The sequence below is a fragment of the Anomaloglossus baeobatrachus genome, chromosome 1 (assembly GCF_048569485.1).
Source record: "Anomaloglossus baeobatrachus isolate aAnoBae1 chromosome 1, aAnoBae1.hap1, whole genome shotgun sequence".
NCBI classification, from domain to species: Eukaryota; Metazoa; Chordata; class Amphibia; order Anura; family Aromobatidae; genus Anomaloglossus; species Anomaloglossus baeobatrachus.
Window position 1 is genome coordinate 534313228 of NC_134353.1, and position 24523 is coordinate 534337750.

Genomic DNA, 24523 nt, shown 5'->3' on the forward strand with positions numbered 1-24523 from the left:
ACAAGTCCAACTAGCCGGCTCACTCAATGTTCTATGCATGAGCCAGAATTCTACTTTACATTACAAGTCTATGGAGCCTGATTCTGGAGCTACTTCTCAAGTGAGTCTCTACAAAGCATTGACATCACAAAAAAGAATGGCGCTGCACACTAGAGACAGCAGCGGTAGGTGAGTATATTAACACACACTACATTGCATGCACATACACACAATTAAAGAAAAAAGAACTATTAATAGGAGTGCTTCTTTAAGATTAGTGGTTATAGCAGTAATTCAAAGGTTTGCATTCTTCCTTTATCTACATAAAATAAAGAAATGCTACAAAAATAATAGTATACAGAAGTTTTACTTCCAAGTTAAATGAATGCAGATTTTACACTGTCATAGATTTCTGAAATTAGGATAGAAAAAAGAGAGAAGGGCTGAGCCGAGCACTTCTATAAAAGCCTCCTGTGCAGAAGATCAGTCCAGGTGGATTTACGCTAGCTCTTCCCTCCACCTATTTCTATGATACAATCACAAAGCAACAAAGAAAACAAGTGACCCTGTTTGCATATTACAAAGATCAATAGTATTTCAAGTAGTTGGAAGTACATTATAGACTGTTACAATGGCTTGATAGAAATACCTGGAGGTTTTCAAGTGTCCCCAAGGCTTCTGCTCATTTGCACAGCAAAGACGTTCCTTGTTTTGCTATTTATTTCTGAATATTCAATCTAACTGTTCACAGGAACAATATACTAGAACATGACTAACTGATTTGAAGTAAAAAAACTGGAAAAAAGTTTAACACCTGCTCATTGAACCTGACTGTACACTGTCTAAAAGCTATGAGCCGATAGAACTGATTTATTCCTAAGTGACCCAACATAGCTGACCTATTAAGAACTTACCAGGGATGACCCCTTTAGCAAACCTCTGTCCCCACACACAGTTTGTTATTAAAAAAACAAAAACCTGTGCTTTAATCATTCTCCATGAATCAAGCATTGAATCTCCCCTTCTGCTTCTTGTGTCTGGTATTGACTGCAGGCAACGCTGAAGTGACCGTCCCACTCCAATAAGGAGCCAAACGGCACATGGCGAGACAGAAGGAAAGGAGTACACCGCCAATAGGGACCAACACGAAGAGTAACCCATGACACTTTAAGCAACCTTGATGTCCCTAGACGAGTTCTGTCACCCCATGCGGCAATCACGTTCCTACTCCTGACTTACCCTAAGCTCGGCCCTCCCTAGTGCGCAGGGCAGCAGGAACACTAGTCTTGCTCTATGATAAAGACACAAAAACGAATTAGGGGTAAAAGAACCTTCTAGGCAACAATCTCCAGAAATAAGTCCAAAGCGATCTTTGGAATTTCCTTCCACGGCTCACACCTCCACATCAATACAAAAAGGTATAGCATGCTATCACTAGCAATTACCCAATCTAAGAGGTGTGTATATATACCAGGGGAAAATGGATAAAACAGAACAGCTGAGACAGGCCACAACGGAAAGCCTTAGGAGCCAAAAGAACAGCTTTAACCCTTGCATCACCACCACAAGGGATACCTGCAAGGCTAACTGGAAAGCAAAGCAGCTCCAACCAGTGCAGGTGTAAGTGTAGCCATGCGCTATAACTTTCTGACCCCAAGAATAGGAGAGGCCAAGTTCTGTCATGATAGCCTCGTGACACACGTTGACTGAACTATAGTCAATCATTGCTTTCATTGGCTCTTAACAGGGATTTCCATTAACAAAGGTAGAGCAGCTGAGCTCAGTTATTGCAGACATGGTGCATGTGACGTCAGTGCTGCAGACCATAGACACCTGGACCAATGGTGGGGGAAAAAAAGGGCTGGACACGGGAAACCTACGGATTTTTTGAAAGGTGACAACCCCTTTTAAGCAGGTAAGCCTGCAGATGAATACAAGGAAAAAAAAAAAAAAAAAAAATAATATATATATATATATATATATATATATATATATATATATCTGCAGGGTTGCGACAATCTGTGTGATAAAGAAGCTTTTAGGAATCTGTCAGTAGAATCAACCCTTCTAAGGCCCCATTCACACAGTCACAATCCGTTGAATTTGGAAAAAAAAAAATCGATCCGGCGACTGATGCCGCTGGATCAGTTTTTTTCTCATTGACTTGTATTAGCGACGGAATGCAACGGATGGCCTCACGTATCATCCGTCGTTCAACGAATTCGACGAAAATTGTTTGTCCAGAGGACGGACAAAGTAACGTTTTTTGTCTACGTCGAAAAATCAGACAGCGATGGATCCGTCGCCATTCGTCATTTGGTAAAATGGAAGCCTATGGGCGCAGGACCCGTCGTCATCCGTCAAATGTTTAACTGAGCATGCTCCAATTTATTATTTAGCATCAAATTAGCCCCCAATTAGGAAAGGTATATAAACCTGCCAGGTATGGCTTCACTCATCAATGTCCCAGGAAGCAAGCCAGCCAGCCAGCGGGAGTCCAGCCAGCGGGAGTTGTAGTGTCCAGTCAACGGATTGTGACTGACGCCAAAAAACTGATGTGTGAATGGGGCCTAAGCCGGCTATATGAGCATGTAGGTCATAGGAAGTTGAATAAATCAAAACTTTGATATCTGTGATCTTAAGGAGATCCCGTCAGGTCCCATATGCCCGCCAACCCAGCAGCATTCATATGTGTATGCCAAAATTCCCTTCCTAACAAGCCCTGTATAATGCTTTTTACTAAAATCAACGTTTAAAAAAAGCGTTAATAAAGTGTGCTTTTCCTGTGCCAATTAGGCCTTTGACAAGTCGAAGGGGCATTGTTTCCCTTGCCTTGATGACCCTCTTTTCATGTTATCATGCCCCTGTGGGCGTAATAACATGATTTCCACAAACCATCATCATCGAAGATCCTTGAAATCTTGCGCAAGTATGCGACCCATTTCTGCAGCGTCAATGCCTATTGAAGCCGGGTGTACGCTTCCCAGCTTCAGATAAGCGCACTGTGCAGGATTGGAAGTGCAAAAGCTGACAGCCGACTGGGGAAATAACACTCCTTCGACTAGTCAAAGGCCTAATTAGAATAGGAACCGTGCAGATTACAAATGCTTTTTTAAACATTGATTTTAATGAATAACATTATACAGGGCTGGCTAGGCAGAAAATTTCTTCATACACATGTAAATGAAGCTGGGTTAGAAGGTATAGGGATACTGACAAGTTCCCTTCAAGTCTTATTCCTCCGAATTCCACAATTTATGTTAGATATAAATGAGGCGTTAAGACCTATGGTCTGGACATAGATCTCCCTGAGAATCTGCCTGCGGAGCTGTTATCATTATGAGACATGTAATGACTGACAGTTGGTTCTCCTGATCGCACTGCAGGGTAGTGTAATTATAACTTAGGTCTCGTTCACATTTCCGTGTTCAAGCACATAACATCGGCACCATTTATTTCACTTATCAGTGTTTTGTATCAGTGTACCGTCTGTGTATCCATTTTTACCATCAGTTATCATTAGTGTTTTAACAGATGGCTAAAGAAATAAATTACAAAGCTTCTTACAATGTTAACTACAGACAGCACATTGATGCCATTTGTGTGTTGTACATGTTTTTTACCGAACCACAGAAATGTATTGGCCATTTTCATCTGTGCTGCTGTCTCTGTATGCTTTGCATGGACACACAATCTATTAAAAAACATGGACATGTGAATAGCACAATAGAACACAATGGGTGGGTACGAGCTGTATCTACAAAAAAAAATGGATACAACATATACATGTAATACGCACGTCAGAATGATGGCTAACAGTGTGCAGCAGAGCTGAACTTTATCTTGTTACAAACACATCTACAATTGTTAGCTCAGCCTTAAGCGGACTTACACGCAACGACATCGCTAACGAGATGTCGTTGGGGTCACGGAATTCATGACGCACATCCGGCCTAGTTAGCGACGTTGTTGCGTGTGAAACGCAGGAACGACCGTTAACGATCAAAATTACTTACCTAATCGTTGACCAGTCGTTCCTATCCCGATTATCGTTGCTGTTGCAGGACGCAGATTGTTCCTCGTTCCTGTGGCAGCACACATCGCTAAGTGCGACACCGCAGGAATGAGGAACATCACCGTACCTGCGGCAGCCCGCAATGAGGAAGGAAGGAGGTGGGCGGGATGTTCGGCCCACTCATCTCCGCCCCTCCGCTTCTATTGGGCGGCCGCTTAGTGACGCCGAATGAACCGCCCCCTTAGAAAGGAGGCAGTTCACCGGCCACAGCGACGTCGCTAGACAGGTAAGTATGTGTGACGGGGACTAACGATGTTGTGCGCCACGGGAGCGATTTGCCCCGTGACGCACAACAGACGGGGGCGGGTGCTTTCACATCACAGTGATGTCGCTGTGTGTAAAGCCCACTTTAGAGCTGTGCCACACTACAAGTAACACTAATTCAGCTTCCATCTCATAGGCAGCCGGTGTGTGGGAAGGGGCAGGACAGCAGAACTTACAAACACATCTCATACTGGCTGCCTGTGAGATGAAAGCTGAAAAAAATCTTAGTCTAATCAAGCACAGCTCTGCAGTGAGATTAGAAGAGCAGATTTTCCTTTGTGCAACATGTAATAACAGAGAGACAATCTGCTCTCTTCATGGAGCTTTGTCTCATTTTGAACATTTTTAGCAGCTCCCCTCACAGTGCTATCAGCTCTGCTGTACTGCCCTCTGTGAGCTAAAGATGTAGCTGTAATCACACTCATCTCTGTTCTATACTGGGCAATTTGTAATTCTAGAAAGCTCTGCAGAGAGACAAGAAGAGCAGACTGTCGGGCATTACATATCTTACATTGGTTACGCCCCCTTTTAGTTAAGATCTGCTTCAGAATTTGTCTCCTTAACAGTCCATTTACATATTACGAAAAACATGGATTTCTCTAGAATACGACATCGGATCACAGATAACAAGGTATAACTTTACTTAACTCTCGTGTTAAGCGGGCTTTACACGCTAAGACATCGCTAGCAATTGTTAGCAATATCGAGCGTGTAAGCACCCGTCCCCGTTGTGTGTGCGATATTGTGTGTTTGCTGCCATAGCGAACATTATCGCTACGGCAGCGTCACACGCACTTACCTGGTCGGCATCGGCGCTGTGACTGCGGAAAAATCCCTCCCTCAAGGGGGAGGGACGTTCAGCATCACAGCGACGTCACCGCGACGTCACTAAGCGGCCGGCCAATCAAAGCGGAGGGGCGGAGATGAGCGGGACGTAACATCCCGCCCACCTCCTCAAGGAGACGTTCCTCGCTCCTGCGGTGTCACACACAGCGATGTGTGCTGCCGCAGGAGCGACGAACAACATCGATAATCAACCATTACCGATTTTTGGTTTTGGGACGACCTCTCCATGGTGAACGATTTTCACCATTTTTGAGGTCGCTTAAGGTCGCTGGTAAGTGTCACACGCTGCGATATCGTTAATGACGCCGGATGTGCGTCACTAACAACGTGACCCCGACGATAAAACATTAACGATATCGTAGCATGTAAAGCCCCCTTTAGGGTCGTGACCGACCCGTTTTAGGTTTTAAATGCATACAAATTCTACATACATTTGTTTATTGCATCAAGACTTTTTGACTTTTTCTGGAACTTATTTTTAAACAAAATACAATAAAATAAAACTATTTTACTAAATTGTAAAATGCTCTTATTAAAATTATAACATTTGTGTTGTTGGGGTCAATTTCGACCCAGGTCTAATATAAGAGTAAAAAAACAATAACAAGTCCTAAAACTGAACTCATAAACACAATATAAACCAACAGCCCACAGCCAGCTCTACCTCCAACAACTTGAGTCACGGACATGTCCAGGCATGTATGGCCAAATCAGCTTACAGTTGGTACTTTGCAGAGTATAAATCTTCAGTTTACACCATGCAACAATGAGGAGAAGATTAGATGCAAGCCAAATTCTGGATTATATCTTGGATTATAATGAATCAGAGGACACATAGCAGCAAACTGATACAGATGAACAGGTTTCTGGGGAGGAAGATGATGTGGAGTATCCACCGGAAGACACAGACAGTTTTGATCAGTCTGATGAGGAGGTCACCGGTGCTGAAGCTGCTCCCGCTGAAAGATTCAAATCCAAAAGTGGCAAGATCAGTTGGAGCTCAGTACCTCCAGATGTACATGGCAGGGCAGATGCTGCAAATGTCATAAAATGACCCCTGGGATCACAAGGTTTGCTGTGACAAGAGTAAGTGACATCAAGACATGTTTTGATCTGTTTATGCCATTGTCAATAAAAAAAAGTCATTATTGCTATGACAAGCCTTGAAGGAAAAAAAGTCCATGGCAACATGTGGAATGACCTTCATGATGATGACCTGGATGCCTACATTGGTGTTCTTCTCCTTGCTGGAGTGTACAAATCCTGCAATGAGGCCACTGATAGTCTCTGGGGCGCATCGACAGGCAGGAATATTTTCCGGGCAACAATGTCACTTCAAAAGTTTCAAATGATATCAAGAGTCCTCAGATTTGACAACAGAGACACCAGAACAAAATGTGACAAACTTGCTCCCATCAGGGATGTTTGGGAGAAATGGGTGCAGCTCCTTCCACCGATGTTCAACCCAGGGCCAGAGGTGACAGTAGACAAACGTTTTCTCCCTTTCCGCGGCAAATGCCCCTTCCGGCAATACATGCCAAGTAAGCCAGGCAAATACGACATAAAAATCTGGGCAGCCTGTGATGCAAAAACTAGCTATGCATGGAATCTACAGATTCACACAGGCAAGTCTGCAAGCGGCATCCCTGAAAAAAAACAAGGAAAACGTGTAGCCCTCGATATGACTACTGGACTGCAGGGTCACAACATTACTTGTGACAATTTATTTACCAGCTATGACCTTAGACAAGAACTTCTCAGGAGGAAAATCACCATGGTGGGCACAGTGAAAAAAAACAAACCTGAGCTGCCCGCTGAATTGTTGCAGATGAAGGACAGGGCTCCACTTTCCTCAAAGTTTTTACAGACACCACCACTGCTGTTTCATACTGCCCCAAATAACGACGGAATGTGGTGCTGATGTCCACACTTCACAAAGATGCAGCTGTGTCATCAGGAAGTGACAAAAAGCCCAGAATCATCCTGGACTATAACAAAAACAAAGGAGGAGTGCACAACCTGGACAAGCTGACTGCCACCTACACTTGGCAGCGAATGACTATGAGATGGCCAATGGTTGTATTTTCAAACATTCCTGATGTGTCAGCATACAATGCATTTGTGTTGTGGACCCACATTCACCAAGGATGGAATTCAAATAAAAAAAACAAGCAGAGGATGTTTCTTGAGTAACTAGGAAGATCCCTTGTCAAGGCGCACATTGACCAAAGGGAACGAGTGCCCCGAGACCCAGCCGCTGCAGCCTTGGTCCGACAACTCCAGAGCTCAACAAGTGCTTCGCCCACACCCACAGCAACACAAAGAGCATCATCACCAGCATCCTCCTCAACCAGCCCTGCCTCAACATCAACCACAACAGCCACAACCCCAGTGAGACCACCTGATTCTATAAGAAATTGGTGTCAGGTCTGCCCTAGCAATAAGGACAGAAAGACAAACACATTGTGCTTCGCCTGCAAAAAATACCTCTGCAAAGAACACACAAAAAGTGTTACTTTTTGCCACACATGCATCTAAATACTAATGCATCTAAAAACTAGTACTTGATTTCTGTTTATTTGATTTGCTTGATTGATTGTTGTTTGTTTGTTTGACCTAGAAAAGCTACTTTTTATTATTATTGCTATTAATGTTAACATAATTTTCATCTTTTATTTGTATTAAAGTTCTATAAAAAAAAAAAATCTGTTTGCCTTTTTCATAATGTAGTTAGATATGGGTCAAAATTGACCCGTAACACCATAGATGTTACTAGAGTTAATAATATAAAATATACATATGTATATTTTTTTTTACATTTAAGAAATGTGTTCTAAAACCCTTCAGTAATAGTCAGATAATATAACGAACTTTTTTAAGTTTATATTATTCTCATGAGGTTCATTTGACAATATTTTTATATTGAAAATGAAGGGCATGCTCTCAAATGAAAGGCCCAGGGGGCCACAACAAAAATATTAAAATCAATCCTTCCATGGATGAGAAACCCTAACAAGGTAACTAAGAGGTAAGAAACAAATTGGATCATAAATAACTGTTTTTAGGGTATCCTAGGGGTGATATAAGACATGGGTCAAAACCGACCCGTTAACATAAGAAAGAGTAACAGAAAGCTAACACAAGAGGAAGGTTAACTTTCTTACATGGCCATGTAGACTGTTTAGGTTGATCTTACTGACATATTCCCTTTAAGTGTGAAACTCATGCAGACTCATCAGCATCTGCACACATTGCATTAAAATTATATGTTTAAGGTATACACTGGGAAAAATTTCTGGCATACATGTTCTTAGTCCATACGACTCCATTCAACCAATGGAAGCGCCTGTCTTCATCAGGGTGGTACGTGTCCACATAACGTTTGCATAAGAAAAATCAGCAAACAGCAGTTACATTGCCAGTAAACCCCTGACAATTTAACAGTTTGCAGAAGATGGCATAAACAGTTGCACCCTGTAGTTGCATAAAAATGTTGTCACTTTTGCCAGTACGCCAGCTTCACTAACTTTTTAAAAAGTTGGCACAGCCTAGCAGAGCAAGCACGGCAGAGCACAGCCCAACAAATTCATCAGAATTTACACCAGAAAAGTGGCAAATTAAAGACAGAAATCTACTCCTGTCCATAAAATATGTGCCGAATTCATTAAGATGTGCACGTCCCTTAATGAACCTCACGCATCCTAGACCAGCACACAGTTAATCAAGAATGGCATACAAAATGCCATTGACTTATCAGCCCCTAGGGGCTGCTGCAATCTATATATTAAGATCAACACCTTGTGTCAGATATATAATTCTGTATAGTGTTCTTGGTATTTGATTGTACAAGGTCCGCTTTAAACATAAAGGTCCAGTCAAATACATACTTATATCTATCTCTCTCTATGTGTATACCTACTGCACCACAAAATAAAACATTTCATTAGCAAAGATTAGTCAAAATTTCTTTGGAATACCTGTGATACGTATGGCAAGGTGAAACTTTGGATTGATTCTTAAAGGGGTTGTCCATGTTTATGATGAAAGTCCGCAGGCACTCTAGTTTATTGCAGACTTTTGATCCAGACAGTATGCACATTGCATGCCGTCAGGATTCTCCGGGGCCAACAGTGAGAGGGGACAGTCACATGATCGCAAGTATGCGATTTGCATACATGCAGTCACATGTTGGCCAGGTGACCAAGGCCTTTTATACAAATAGCATATAATTGTGGTCACATGACTACAAAATCTCACCACTGGCACCGAAAAATCCTGACAGCTTGCGGTGCGTACACTGTGAGGATTCCAAGTCTACAGTCACATATAGTTGATCCTGGTCAACCCCATTAACATAGCAGTAATACCTTGAGTACCACTTAGATTTCAAACTGCATCATTTTTTTCTCCATTTATGTGCATAGCTTAATTTGCTGGTTTACTAATGATAAAATACAAATCAGGAGCTAATCTATTTTGCTGCATCACCAGCAGGGGAGTTAAGGTGCTGTCTGATTTCAAGAACAATATATATACTCATATACTCAAAAAGTAAATAAAATAACTCTAAATTAGAAGTATAGCACAGCACTATTTCGGGAAAAAAGAAGACCCATTTTGCCAATCCTATACAAATCAGGTCCAATTATGGGGACATTTTCTTTTCTTCTTACATCCATATATTTTGGGATAAAAATAATGTTTGCGTTTGGGCTTCATTAAACAATTTAGTTCTATAGCCTACCTATTCCTGGCTGCAGAATGAATTAAAAGAGAATCCATCAGACAGTCTTCTATGGCAAACTGACGAGGAGTTTGTACCTCTTATCAGTATTATTCTCAATTCCTTTATGTCTTAGAAGTTGAATACACATAGAAGCAAAGACCCCGTAAAAGCTAAACTCTGCAATATTCTTAATGAAACCCAGTTGCAAAAACGATTTTTACCCCAAAATGAATGCTGTTTGTAGGACATGCTGAAATTTGCACTAGCTGATGTATGAAGATGGTCACTGTTGTGAATACACTTTCCAGTTTGGGGCTCCTTCTTGTGGTCAGTGCTGGCGGTGCAGTTGACTTGTGGAATGAGAGCCACACACCTGTGGAGGACTGGCAATCAGGCCTTTCAGATTGGGACTATATAACAGAGTAGTTTTCTCCTGTTACTTGCCAGTGCTCAATTTATTTCCTGTGTGTTAAGGACATTCTGAAACTAGCCATTGCTCTCTACCAGAACTCCTCTCAAGATAAGTTGGTCTTTGTACCTCTGCTTATTATTTCCACTTTCTTGTTGTTTTTTCTGTTTTGATTCTATTGCTTGATTCCTATTTTGCCTGTGTAGAGTTCCTTGTGGAATTGGATCATTCCCTGCTGGAAGTGTCTGTATATTTAGCTCCATGATTCTGAAATGTATTGTGTTTTGTCATGCTTGGTATTAAATTCAGTACCTCATCTATATTAGTTGATATAGTGGGGGAGAGGCCATGTGGTCTCAGAGTTTTTCCATGTCAGGCGAGCTGAGAATTTTTAGGGTTTTTACGACTGCATACAGTGCTCTTTCCTATCCATTCCTATAAAGATATTAAACCCAAAAAGAAGATAGAGAGCCATATCTATCTAATAATTAGACAATGCAGCTCTCACCATATTTGCCATATATATATATATATATATATATATATATATATATATATATATATATATATATATATATATATATATATATATAACCGAAAAAAGAGTTTTGCAGGTATAACCATTCAATAATTCTATAAAGCGTCCATTGTGGTTAGAAAACTTATATTTTATTTCATACATTTTACCCCATAAAACCATGCAAAAACAAACTGGTGCAGTGTGGAACAGCCATGATATCAGATTAGATATCAATACACATATGTATAAATTTCTGGGTATCAATAAATATAAATAGACCTGATAGCCTAACACAGCTAAAATAAAGTGCAAGTGCAATTCAGCAAGTATGTATTTAACCTGGAACACAGATCTCAAAAAGCAGCCAATAATATAACCCAATAAGCATAAATGGAAGCAATCATAGTGTTAACACGTATTCCAACACCTAAGACAATATATCATTCATAGAAACCATTATAGTGCTCATGGGGTATATATATCAACCTAGTGCCAGGAGAAAATAGCTTCCGTTAAAGCTGGTGGGTATCAGGAAACATCAAATTGCAGACCCAGATGGCGGACCACAGCGCCCAGCACCTCGACACACGTTTCGCCTCTGGCTTAGTCAGCGTCCTACTCCGAAGCGAGAGGCGAAACGTGCGTCAAGCTGCTGGGCGCTGTGGTCCGCCATCTGGGTCTGCAATTTGATGTTTCTTGATACCCACCAGCTTTAACGGAAGCTATTTTCTCCTGGCACTAGGTTGATATACCGTATTTTTCACTTTATAAGACGCACCCCCAAATTTGGTGAAGGAAAAGAGAATTTTTTTTTTTTAATGTTAAATGGGGTCCATCTTATAATGCCAGTGTCCATCTAACAAATCATATAGGGTATATGTCCCTCATAGCCCCCATCCTAAAATCAGCCCCCTTAATCTGGATATGGCCCCCTATATTGAATATAGCCCCCTTGTGCTGGCACACATTCCCCTGTGCTGCCTATGGCCCCCTATGGATTGCATATGTTCCCCTGTGCTGCCTATGGCCCCCTATGGATTGCACAAGTCCCCCCTGTGCTGCCTATTGCCCCCTATGGATTGCACACATCCCCCTGTGCTGCCTATGGCCCCCTATGGATTGCATACGTTCCCCTGTGCTGCCTATGGCCCCCTATGGATTGCATACGTTCCCCTGTGCTGCCTATGGCCCCCTTTGGATTGCATACGTTCCCCTGCGCTGCCTATGGCCCCCTATGGATTGCACAAGTCCCCCCTGTGTTAGATATCGCCCCCATACTGCTGCCCATAGTAAAATAAAACACTCTTTCCTTACCTCCTCCAGCGCTGATCTCCCTCCTGTCTCCCTCTGTGTTTCTCTTCCTCCACTTCCTGGATCTTCGTGCCAGTCATGTGATCGGCACAGCAGAGTGACATCTCTGCGTGCCTGATCACAGTGGAAGCAGGGACACCGGGGAGAAACGCTGGAGGGGGTAAGTAAAGCTTTTTTATTTAAAAATGAGCAGCAGCATGGGGGCCATATCTAACACAGGGGGGGGGTATGTGCCACCACAGGGGGGCGCAGGGACATTTAATATGCACCGCTCCCCCAGCCCGTCACTGCGGTGCGGTTTCAGCACTACGGAGATGGACAGCGGCTGTTCATATTATATGAGCGGGAGCAGGAGATCAAAGGCTGCAGCCAGCGTTCACCTGCGCTCCAGAGCTGCTGCCCCCACCTCCCCTGGACCCTGCAGTGTGTATGTGTATATATATATATATATATATATATATATATATATATATATATATATATATATATATATATATATATATATATATACATATACATATATATACATACATATATATACATGCATACATATACACCCCCCCCGTATATTCGGCTTATAAGACGCACCCCCTACTTTCCGCCAAAATTTGGGGGAACAAAAGTGCGTCTTATAAAGCGAAAAATACGGTATATACCCCACGAGCACTATAATGGTTTTTATGAATGAAATATTGTCTTAGGTGTTGGAATACGTGTTAACCCTATGATTGCTTCCATTTATGCTTATTGGGCTATATAATTGGCATCTATTTGTGATCTGTGTTCCAGGTTAAATACATACTTGCTGAGTTGCACTTGCACTTTGTTTTAGCTGTGTTAGGCTATCAGGTCTATTTATATTTATTGATACCCAGAAATGTATACATATATGTGTATTGACATCTAATCTGATATCATAGCTGTTCCACACTGCACCAGTTTGTTTTTGCATGGTTTTATGGGGTAGGGTTCTTTTAACTTTTGTGAGTACCAGCATTAAATAAACTTGTAATTTAAATATGATGAAATAAATTATAAGTTTTCTAACCACAATAGACGTTTTATGAATTATTGAATGCTTATACCTGCAGAACTCTATTTCCTATGAAGATAGTTTGGGCCTCATCTTTGCTGAATCTGTTTTCTAGATTTGTATTGTGTTTTCCTATATCACCGTAGTCTTTACATGTGGGGGGCTATCTATATCTTTCGGGATTGCTCCGAGGCAGATTAGCTTTTCTTATATTTCTATCTGTAAGAATATTTAGTTCTCCGGCTGTGTCGAGACTACTAGGTCATCGTAGGCTCGTCCCATGGCTACTTCTAGTTGTGTGTCAGGATTAGGTCTGCAGTCCGTTAAGGTTCCAGCCACTCTGGTTACTTTTTGGGTTTCCGCATTTTTTGATCCTCCTCATTCCCTGAATCATAACAGGTCACACAAATAAGACTCAGCATGGACACTTTCACCAATAGCGCCGAAATCTCGGTAACCCTTCTGTCTCTTTACCAAATAACAATAAGAGAAATGCATTTGCCTAGCAGTCTTCTTTAGGGTCAAAATATCTTGGAAATGGTTAGAATCTCACCGGTCAACAACCAATGCAATGGCTTGTGTTACATCTGGATTGGATACTTGAAGACGCTTCCATAGTGACCATACAAATTCCTTGTCAGCCTATGAAGTGGAGAAGAAAACAATTAGTAAATTACATTTGTTCAATGGTAAAATCACTTTGGTTAGCAAATTATTTTACAGTAAGTCTTCAAATAGCTACATAATAATGGAAATACATACACTGATGAGCAAAAGGGTAACAATGTTCTGAACTTTTTACTTTTAGGCGCCATCTCTCATCATGTACTACAACTTTGAACGTGAGACTACCTTAATTTTATTGACAATCATTTTGGCTATTTCATTAATAAAGTAAACTATTTAGCATGATTAGTTATGTAGATTCTTGTCTCGTCACGGCATTGTTACTGTTTTGCTCCTAAAAATTAAATTTTAATCTTAATTTTGAAAGTATTTTGTAAATCCATCTTTGGCTTTCAACGCTGCCTGAATCCTTCTGGGCATGCTCTCGATTAGACACAAGCATGTCTCCACTGAAATCTGAACCCAGATCTCTTCTACATGTTCCCAATGTTGGTTAATACTAGTCAACTCACTTGGATGTGTACACAGCTTATTCTTCAACTCTAAGCACAAGTGCTCGACCAGGCTGAGGTCTTGGGGACTGTGGGGGCCAATCCAGCACCTTTACTTCATGGTCATTGAACCATTTGTTAGCCAATATTGACGTATGCTTCGGGTCGTTGTCCTGCTGGAACACTATGTTGTCCTTTTCATACCCGTAACACTCGAGTGTACAAAGTAACTCGTCTTGTAGGATATCAAGTATCCAACCCCTTTGGCTGTTAAACAACCCCACATCATCACACTTCCCCCACTGAACTTGACAGTTCCTTCAATTTCTCGATCCAATAGCCCCTTATTCCCTGTTTTTATTTTTGTCTCATCAATCCAAATCATTTCTTTCCAATCCTCTACTGCCTACTTTTTGTACGCTTTGCAAACTCAAGGCCTCTTCACCTTTTTTTGGGCCACCATTTCAGACTTGTGGAAAGTAAATTGCACGGTGTTTGCACGGATGTCTTTCATTTCACGATTATGAAGCATATTAGCCACCTCCACCGCAGTGTTTGTCACACCACAACTGATGGAGACGGTGATGAGCTGATTTATTGACTGCAATATTTTGCCTGGACATCCACCTCTTGGCTTAATTTCGTATTCTTCCAACAATCATGGCATTCATATGATGCAGTTTGGCAATTTTCTTGGCCAAAAGACCGCTAGCCTCTTTTTCACTTCTTCCCTCCAGACCCACTTGCACCCATCAGAGCTTAGTCTATTAACTGTTCTCTCATCACTCCAAATCACCTGTTTCCAATCTTCTACTGTTTACTTTTCATACTTTTTGTAATCTCCAGCCGATGCTTCTTATGACAATATTTAAGTCGAGGCTCTTTCACCTTTTTTCAGGCCACCATTGCAGACCTGCCCCAAAGTATCTTGTTATTTCTCAGTTATTATTACTGTATTCGGAGCAGCACCATGCTATATACACCTGGTTATCGCTCCCTACCTAACCTAGTACTTCACTGTGTGTTGTCACCCATATATGACATTTGTCTGGTACTTGACTATGTGGGTATTATCCTATATGGTTTTAACTGAATACATATATTGATTTTTTCAATTAATTAATAAAAACTGTTTTTAGAGGTTTGTTTTTTAATGTTTATCCTCTATGTCTGAGATAATTACATGGTCTATAGTAATGTGAACACAACATTGTTCAAGCAAAACAATCGGCATAGCTGATTGTTACTTTTAAATGGAAGTATCCGATTTTTCCATCTTCAGGGTGCATATTTTTAATCATTTTGTTGTGAGTGAATAAAAAATAAACAAAAAAGAAACAGCAAATTTGCAATTTTTGAGGGTTAATTGTATCGAGTTTCATTTTTCAGTGTTCACTATACAATATAAATTGGGTTAGAAAGAGAACAGTAATATTAATTGTATATTTTTATACTTCTTTTTAAAAAAAATCATTTATTTTTGGGTTGCCATGCTCTAAAAATTATAACTTTATATTTTATTTTATAGACGGAGGAGCCGTTTGAGGGCTTTATTTATTTTTTTTACAGGATGAGCCCAAATTTCCATTGGTGCCATTTTGTAGTATATATGACATTTTGAGCACCTATAATTTTTTTTTTTTGGGGGGTGGCAGGATGAGAAAAAGGGCAAGTCTGCCATCTTTTTACTTACCGTATTTTTCGGACCATAAGACGCACTTTTTTTCCCCCAAATGTTGGGGGGAAAGTGGGGTGTGCGTCTTATGGTCTGAATGTGGCTGCGGGGAATGAGGGTGCTGCAGTGGAGTGGGTCATCGTGGACACAAGCAGGCTGTAGCAGCGCCTGCCGTGACCATGTGGGCCCGCTCATTACATATGGAACCCCATCCTCCTGCCCATCATCTCTCAGCGCTGAAGCCAGCACTGACAGGTGGGCGGGGTGATGGGCGGGAGGTGCGCACATAATTAATACCCGGCCCGCATGATTACCCCTTGCAACTACAGCCTGGAGTGATCATGTGCAGCTGTATTCACTGCCCCCCGTGCATCATCATCAGCGCGGGGGGCAGTGAATAAGTACACTCACCCGTCACAGTGTGTGGAGCCGTCCCCTACAGCATTGCAATGTCCTCCTGTCTGTGCCGGTCAGCTGATCTGTGTAGAGAGCGGTGAGCACAGCGATGACGTCATCGCTGTGCGTGACGCTAGTGTCCACACAGATCAGCTAACCGGCACAGACAGGAAGACATCGCGAAGCTGCAGGGGGACGGCTCCACACACGGTGACGGCTCCACTCAGCTGAGACAGAGAGGAAGATGATCGGTGCTGCAGGGAGTGAGGAAGGGTGAGTATAAACGGTTTTTTTTTTCTGTGCCATAGGATTCAGGCCATATACCAGGATGGGGTTATTTTATGAGCAGGATGGGGGTATATGAGCAGGATGGGGGTATATGAGCAGGATGGATCGGGATATATGAGCAGGATGGATGGGGATATATGAGCAGGATGGATGGGGGTATATGAGCAGGATGGATGGGGGTATATGAGCAGGATGGATGAGGGTATATGAGCAGGATGGGGGTATATGAGCAGGATGGATGGGGGTATATGAGCAGGATGGATGGGGGTATATGAGCAGGATGGGGGTATATGAGCAGGATGGATGGGGGTATATGAGCAGGATGGATGGGGGTATATGAGCAGGATGGGGGTATATGAGCAGGATGGATGGGGTATATGAGCAGGATGGGGGTATATGAGCAGGATGGATGGGGGTATATGAGAAGGATGGATGGGGGTATATGAGCAGGATGGATGGGGGTATATGAGCAGGATGGGGGTATATGAACAGGATGGATGGGGGTATATGAGCAGGATGGATGGGGTATATGAGCAGGATGGATGGGGGTATATGAGCAGGATGGATGGGGGTATATGAGCAGGATGAATGGGGGTATATGAGCAGGATGAATGGGGGTGTATGAGCAGGATGGATGGGGGTATATGAGCAGGATGGATGGGGGTATATGAGCAGGATGGATGGGGTATATGAGCAGGATGGATGGGGGTATATGAACAGAATGGATGGGGGTATATGAGCAGGATGGGGGTATATGAGCAGGATGGATGGGGGTATATGAGCAGGATGGATGAGGGTATATGAGCAGGATGGATGGGGGTATATGAGCAGGATGGATGGGGGTATATGAGCAGGATGGATGGGGGTATATGAGCAGGATGGATAGGGTATATGAGCAGGATGGATGGGGGTATATGAGCAGGATGGATGGGGGTATATGAGCAGGATGGATGGGGGTATATGAGCAGGATGGATGGGGGTATATGAGCAGGATGAATGGGGGTATATGAGCAGGATGAATGGGGGTATATGAGCAGGATGGATGGGGGTATATGAGCAGGATGGATGGGGGTATATGAGCAGGATGGATGGGGTATATGAGCAGGATGGATGGGGGTATATGAACAGAATGGATGGGGGTATATGAGCAGGATGGGGGTATATGAGCAGGATGGATGGGGGTATATGAGCAGGATGGATGAGGGTATATGAGCAGGATGGATGGGGGTATATGAGCAGGATGGATGGGGGTATATGAGCAGGATGGATGGGGGTATATGAGCAGGATGGATAGGGTATATGAGCAGGATGGATGGGGGTATATGAGCAGGATGGATGGGGGTATATGAGCAGGATGAATGGGGGTGTATGAGCAGGATCATATACAAGGCAGGAGGATCATTACCAGGATGGGGTACCTTAGTAGAGAACTTGGGGACATTATCCTCATAACAGTGTCAGCAGCAGATCCTCGCCCCATAACAGTGTGTCATGACCACATTTTTTGGTTAAAATTTTATTTTCCTATTTTCCTCCTCTAAAACCAGGGTGCGTCTTATGGTCAGGTGCGTCTTATAGTCCGAAAAATACAGTAGATTTTTTGGGTGTGCTGCACTTCCAGCCAGAGCTCCTGATGCTGATCTCAGGGGTGCTGTAAGATGACTGTTGGCCAGCACGGTGCACTACAAGTATGATTGACGTGGAAATATTACTATTACATGCGTTAGTGCAATTATATTAATTTAAGGTAACCACTAAGTTTCAGTCTTCAATCTTCCTTTACGCACATTCAGACCCCTGATTTGCACTTTGTAGTCTGATCCAAGTTTCAGATTTTTTTCTTATGAGTGTCTTCCCAAGAAATATAGACTCAATGTGTGATCTTCATTAGCTCAAATATCCGCACAGTTTCTACCCTGTAATTATTTTCTCTCCATGAACTTTCCTCTGTATCTTGTTTTCTCAGCTCTCTGTTAGATACTTTCTTCTTGACACAACCCTTTCTTTGCTGCTAACACTGAGGCTACGTTTACACGACCATATTTTAGGATCGAGTGCTGCCCTTGGCAATAGCTAACAGCGCTCAGACCAATGGTATTCAATTGGTCAGTTTCTTATTTTTTTTTTTTTTTTTTTTTAACATGGACCAAATGTCCGCATGAAAGAAAAAAAAAATCGTAGCATACATAGCCTCTTCTATTTTGAATGAAACTCGTCTATACAAGTCTATGGGTGTGCAAAAAAATCTATACAAATTATATAGCATCCGATTTTTAAAGATACACTGCAACTCTTTGGAGTATTGTATGGATCTTTTCTGCGCTGCCCTTCTGATATAATGAACATAAGTCCACGATTAAATTGCAGTTTATTGCAACACATTTCAAAGACTACACTGGCTTCTTCTTCAGGAAAAAAAACCACAATCATAGGATTGCAATTATTTAACATAGGAAATTATTTGGTTTTGTAAATTTGAATACATGTTTGTGTATGATAACTATACGATTGATAATACAAACGAAAAAAGTCAATTTTTTGGATGAAAAAAGAAAAAAAAAAAAAAAAAAATCGGACATTTTCATTTATGCTAAAGTGAACATAGCCTAATAGAGTAGGGAGGGGGAAAACAGAGAGACGTCAGTACTTCATTACTAAGCAGAACCTCTGATGGACATGTGACGCCCATGCAGTAACCAGGTGTCACAAAAATAAGGTAACAATTAAGGTAACAGCCCAAGTCCAACATAACTGTGCCAGCCACTACACACACACTAGCACACCAGGACATTTACACTCGCTGTACCCGGCTGTGAGCCTCACCTAGCCAGATGACCTGGGCGCTATTAGGAAACAGGCAGCCAACTGGGAGGAATAGACCAGACCTGGGGGAGGAGACAGTGACGTGGGGAGTGTGGGTAGTCAGCAGAACACAGGAAGTGTAGTTAGGTAGGAGTAGACAGTGAAAGAGGAAGGGTGTCAAGATAGACCAGAGACTCTGTGGAGTGAGAGCAAACCCCAAGGACAGAGGGACCCTGTGCGGTGGACAGCCAAAGCTCACAGACTTTGCACACAGGGGTGCAGATCCCCAGAACAGACACGGACTTCAAACCCTCTGTTAACTCTGGCAGGCGGGTGGGTTTCCAGAACTTATCTGCCACCCTTTAAAGTCAGAGCCATCAGCAGCAAAGTGGGGACCGGGACATATTCCCTTAAATAGTCCAAGCTGCCTGCGGCAGGACCCAGACACCAGGAGGACCTCCAAGTGCTCTACGCCAGGGAGGACCCACATACACAGGAGTGCACAGGTGGAGAGTGGCACCAGGTTGTCAGGCACAGCCATCTGGACAAGGGCGCACCTGGAATCCAGTACGTCTCAGGACGTCAAACCAGTGAGTAAACACCATCAAACTGCCCTCTTTGTCTGCACTGCTTCATTGCCGTGCGCCTACACGTTAACCCCTCACCTACCCCTGGGGACAAGCCCTGCTCGTGGAGAATTCCACTATCCACGCTACCCCCATCCATCATCCCCAGTGGTAACCTGCAGCGGCGGCCCTATCATCCCTGGCCGCAAACTGTGAGTGGTGTAGTCGGACTTTTATTTTATTTTTATTTTTCATTTAAAAGCTGTTCGACGGTGCCCCGGGGCGCGACAGATGTGTATCAGTCTGCAGAGCAGTCATCTAGACATAGCTTTCTGACACTTTGTGGAATAAAATGGTTTAAAGGGGTGGTTCACTACTCTGCAATGGTGACCACATATCGATAAAACTGATAGGGAAGGATTTTGTCAAATACATTGTTCAGCCAATTCTGCCTCTGAGCAGTGCTATTGCGGTCCGCTCATCCCCATCACGTAACCCTCGGGCTCCGGGACCCCTGAGACTCGGTGATGTGACTTCAACTTCCAGTTGACCCGACATCACAAAGCCTGGCCCCAGTCTTCCTAAGTGACTGGGCTGTGGGCAGAGTTTCACCTCTCGTCACAGTCCAGCATCTAGCGCTCTCATCTTCATTGCATAGCGCTGCTAGCAGGAACAATGCTAGGCTGTGATAAGTGTTGAAATGCCGCCCACAGCCCTATCACTCAGGAAGACTACAGCCGGGCTTGGTGATGTCTGGTCAACTGGAAGTTAATGTGACATCACCGGATCTCAGAGGTCACGAAGCCCAGGAGGTCACTTCATGGGGGTGAGAAGTCCGCAATAGCGCCGCTCAGAGGCAGAATTGGCTGAACAAGCCATTTACAAAAAGCCCTCACTATCAGTTTTACAGAGATGTGGCCACTATTGCAGAGTAGTGAACCACCCCTTTAAATAAGACTAGATAGTTGCTTAACTTTGCATTTATGATACAAATAAACCATAAAAGTTGTGCTTAGCCTTTAAAAAGTAACTAGATGTTAGTTAACATTATTTTTTACAAGTTGTTGTTCTTAATGCAAGCAGATCAGTGAGGTGGGGGGTTCCTGGTCAGGTCATGGTTACTCTGAAACACCCTGAGAAGTGTGCAGGTCTGAAGACAGAAGTGCACAGCGCCTACTTCAGAGAGCACAGACTGGAGTATGGATGCAAGCAAATGCGATGCTGCACACTTCTCTGGGCCGTTTTGAGCGATCGGTGTCAGTCTCCGGACCTGGGCCTTCATCAATATGATTGCAATTAAAAGAACAACATATAAAAAATGTTAAATATTTAGTCACTCTTTAAGCACTGTAGTATATTTTGCATCCATGGATGATAGAAGTGTGAGCGTGTGACAAACTGGCCTAAATTTCTTACTACAAGTTACTGGTATCAGAAAAATCTTTTCATATATCGGAAATATAACACTACATACATAAAGTTTTATTCCTAAAATTCTAAAATCTTTCCTGTAAGCAATGCGCGTCTCCCACAGACAGACAAACGATGGTGACATTATACTTCTTCACGTGTCCTTCCCACCAGAATTGGTTCATCGTAGTTTCGATTAGATGGGTTTTCACCAGAACTTGGATGACAGATGGTACCCTATGAAGCTACTGGAAATGTCACCGACTGAAAGAATGTGTGCGGAGAAAAAAAAATATATTCTGATCCGAGAAAATAAAACAATATGCTAATAATCAGCTGGAAATAGGATCTATGCAAATTTCTGATAAAACAACAATATTTAATTAAGGCCTTGAGGAATTTGCGTTTTTTGGGTTTTTTTTCCTTAAATCTTTCCAGTCCATTGTTACAGTATTTTTTTTCTTCAGCCAGACATCTTCCAGTATGTGCTCCCACTGTAAATGAGCAATTTTAGCTATCTTAATCAAAAGTAAGTTAAATGCTTTTTTACAAGTCAATACACTAAGCTGGCTGTGAATGGGCATCTTTAGTAGCTCTGGCATGCAAGTATTTATTTCGCTTAATTATTAAACAGCTTTTCAAACATCTTGGCACAATTAATAGAGACGCTAAAATTGCTCCCTGAATGGTTACAAGAGCCAAACAACATCTTTTGAAAGAAAGCTCCATATCCCGTCTGAAATTGGCACAGGAAACAGGTTTTCCAGCTGTCTAGGCCTGCAAGGAATCAATCTGCAGCCTACCTAAGGATTGTCGAGCATACTTGTTTCACGCCTGCTGATCAGAGCACAGGTCTGCATAGTAGAGGTTTATCAGCGGCATACTAGAAGGAAAACATTTGCTGTGCCTGCTGTGCTGACCAAAGAGCATAAATAACATCACAAATGGATGGGGGTATTTAATAGAACAGGTTATATAAAGAAAAACAGAAACACAGATGATCATTTGGGAAGTAAAATGAGTAGTAGTGAACAGTTAGTATAATAACTTAGAACACAACTATAATCTACAATATTTTACAAGTATTACTTACTTTTCCTGCATCCAGCTCTGCATCTTCCTCCTGTCACCAGCTGTCCCTGCTCTTCAGAATGTCAGGGTGATGCAGAAAAAGTGGCACTCACCATCCATGAAGAAAACTTGTATTAAATTACCATTAAAAAACATATTGCTGTAGAGCTAGCGGGATACATGAGAGCAAAGGCCGAGTCCCGTAGAAGTGCTTGTTACAGCATGAAATGGCTATTTTCCACAGGCATCCCGCTAGCTCCGCAAGAATGTGCTGTTAACTTGATTTAATAACGTTTTTTTTCACCGCTGGTGAGTGCCACTTTTTCTGCATTCAATGGACCATCAAAACTATTGTATTTAAAGGGAAGATGACAGCTCATACATGCTGCCCAATCCGACAGCTGCATTTTTAAAGACGCTGGCTGAATTATCCAGCCAGGTACGTTTGATTCCAAAACGTTGCAGTGAGAAGATGCTGGGTTCCCACCTGTCAGACTAGTCTACAGTGCGGTCTCGGTCACCAGTGAGTATTAGAGTATGTTTTTTCCGAAACACCACTGCATTGCAGCGTCAAACAAACATAACTGGGATAGTACAGAAAGTGGCTGAGACATACTGGACATGGTTTGGACAGTATGTATCAGATGTCAGGTTCACTTTAAGTAGAGCACAACGAGATACACAAGCTATATGATGAGTACTGGATTTCGTTAGCCCTTGACAATTTTGACTGTACCAAGCATACTTTTTTTTCTAAAGCACACACCTCAGACGTCATGATTCCAGACCTTATAGGATGGCTTGGGTACATCACCTCACCGGAGTATTCAGGTAGCTGACATCCTTGACTCTACCAAGTACTGCTACGACTTTGAACATGATGGCAAACCCAGCTGTATTACATTGTCATATACACTCTGCTTTACTGCCTTGAACTTGTCACAAACCAAGTTTGTTACATCGTTGGACACTTTTCTATGCTGTTATTCAGCAGGGCCTTGGCCACGTAACAGACTCATCCCTCATCTGCTGTTCCATTACCAGCATTACATTGGAACCTGTGACAAAACTCAGCTCCATCATATTGTTGCCCAACTCATCTCTTCTATACCAATTTGTCATTGTTGCAGTCTTCACAACTCAGCTTCATTAAATTCTGTTAGTTATTCTTGTTTGTTCATCTTGTTGCCATTCTGTCACAAAGCTTTTATTGTTGTATCTGAATCGAAGTACTGCACTAACCTGTCTGTACTGACTAACTACTGCTCATCTGGGCAAAGGACTTTAAAGGAGCCACAATAGCACTATAATAGAAAATGACAATGTAAAGATACCTGCCATTGTGAAAACCTTTGGACACATTATAGAGAGACTCCAGAAATTTTGGTGGATGTGGGGTCCTCAACGATAGCCAGAATGAATAGGTAAATGTACTCAGCTGGAAGATGTGCTCTCTGTCTGTAATCAACTTTTTTTTCCGCCGACTCTTGCAGAGTGTAACAACGAGGTGTAAACAGAAATAAAAATATACCGTATTTTTCGGACTATAAGACGCACCGGACTATAATACCCCATCCTGTTCATATACCCCATCCTATGGATATACCCCCCATCCATCCTGCTCATATTCCCCCATCCATCTTGCTCATACAGTTAGGTCCAGAAATATTTGGACAGTGACACAATTTTCGCGAGTTGGGCTCTGCATGCCACCACATTGGATTTGAAATGAAACCTCTACAACAGAATTCAAGTGCAGATTGTAACGTTTAATTTGAAGGTTTGAACAAAAATATCTGATAGAAATTGTAGGAATTGTACACATTTCTTTACAAACACTCCACATTTTAGGAGGTCAAAAGTAATTGGACAAATAAATCAAACCCAAACAAAATATTTTTATTTTCAATATTTTGTTGCGAATCCTTTGGAGGCAATCACTGCCTTAAGTCTGGAACCCATGGACATCACCAAACGCTGGGTTTCCTCCTTCTTAATGCTTTGCCAGGCCTTTACAGCCGCAGCCTTCAGGTC

At 42.4% G+C, this 24523-nt stretch overlaps 1 protein-coding gene across 2 annotated transcripts in view; it reads right to left on the reverse strand.

Moving 5' to 3' along the window:
- CNTLN (centlein) overlaps positions 1-24523 on the reverse strand; it is a 506300-nt gene that overhangs the window by 448574 nt on the left and 33203 nt on the right. For both annotated transcript variants that reach the window (XM_075316500.1, XM_075316495.1), the window contains exon 3: positions 13717-13805. In XM_075316500.1, coding sequence (XP_075172615.1) covers positions 13717-13805 — 89 coding nt within the window. The remainder of the gene's footprint in view (positions 1-13716; positions 13806-24523) is intronic.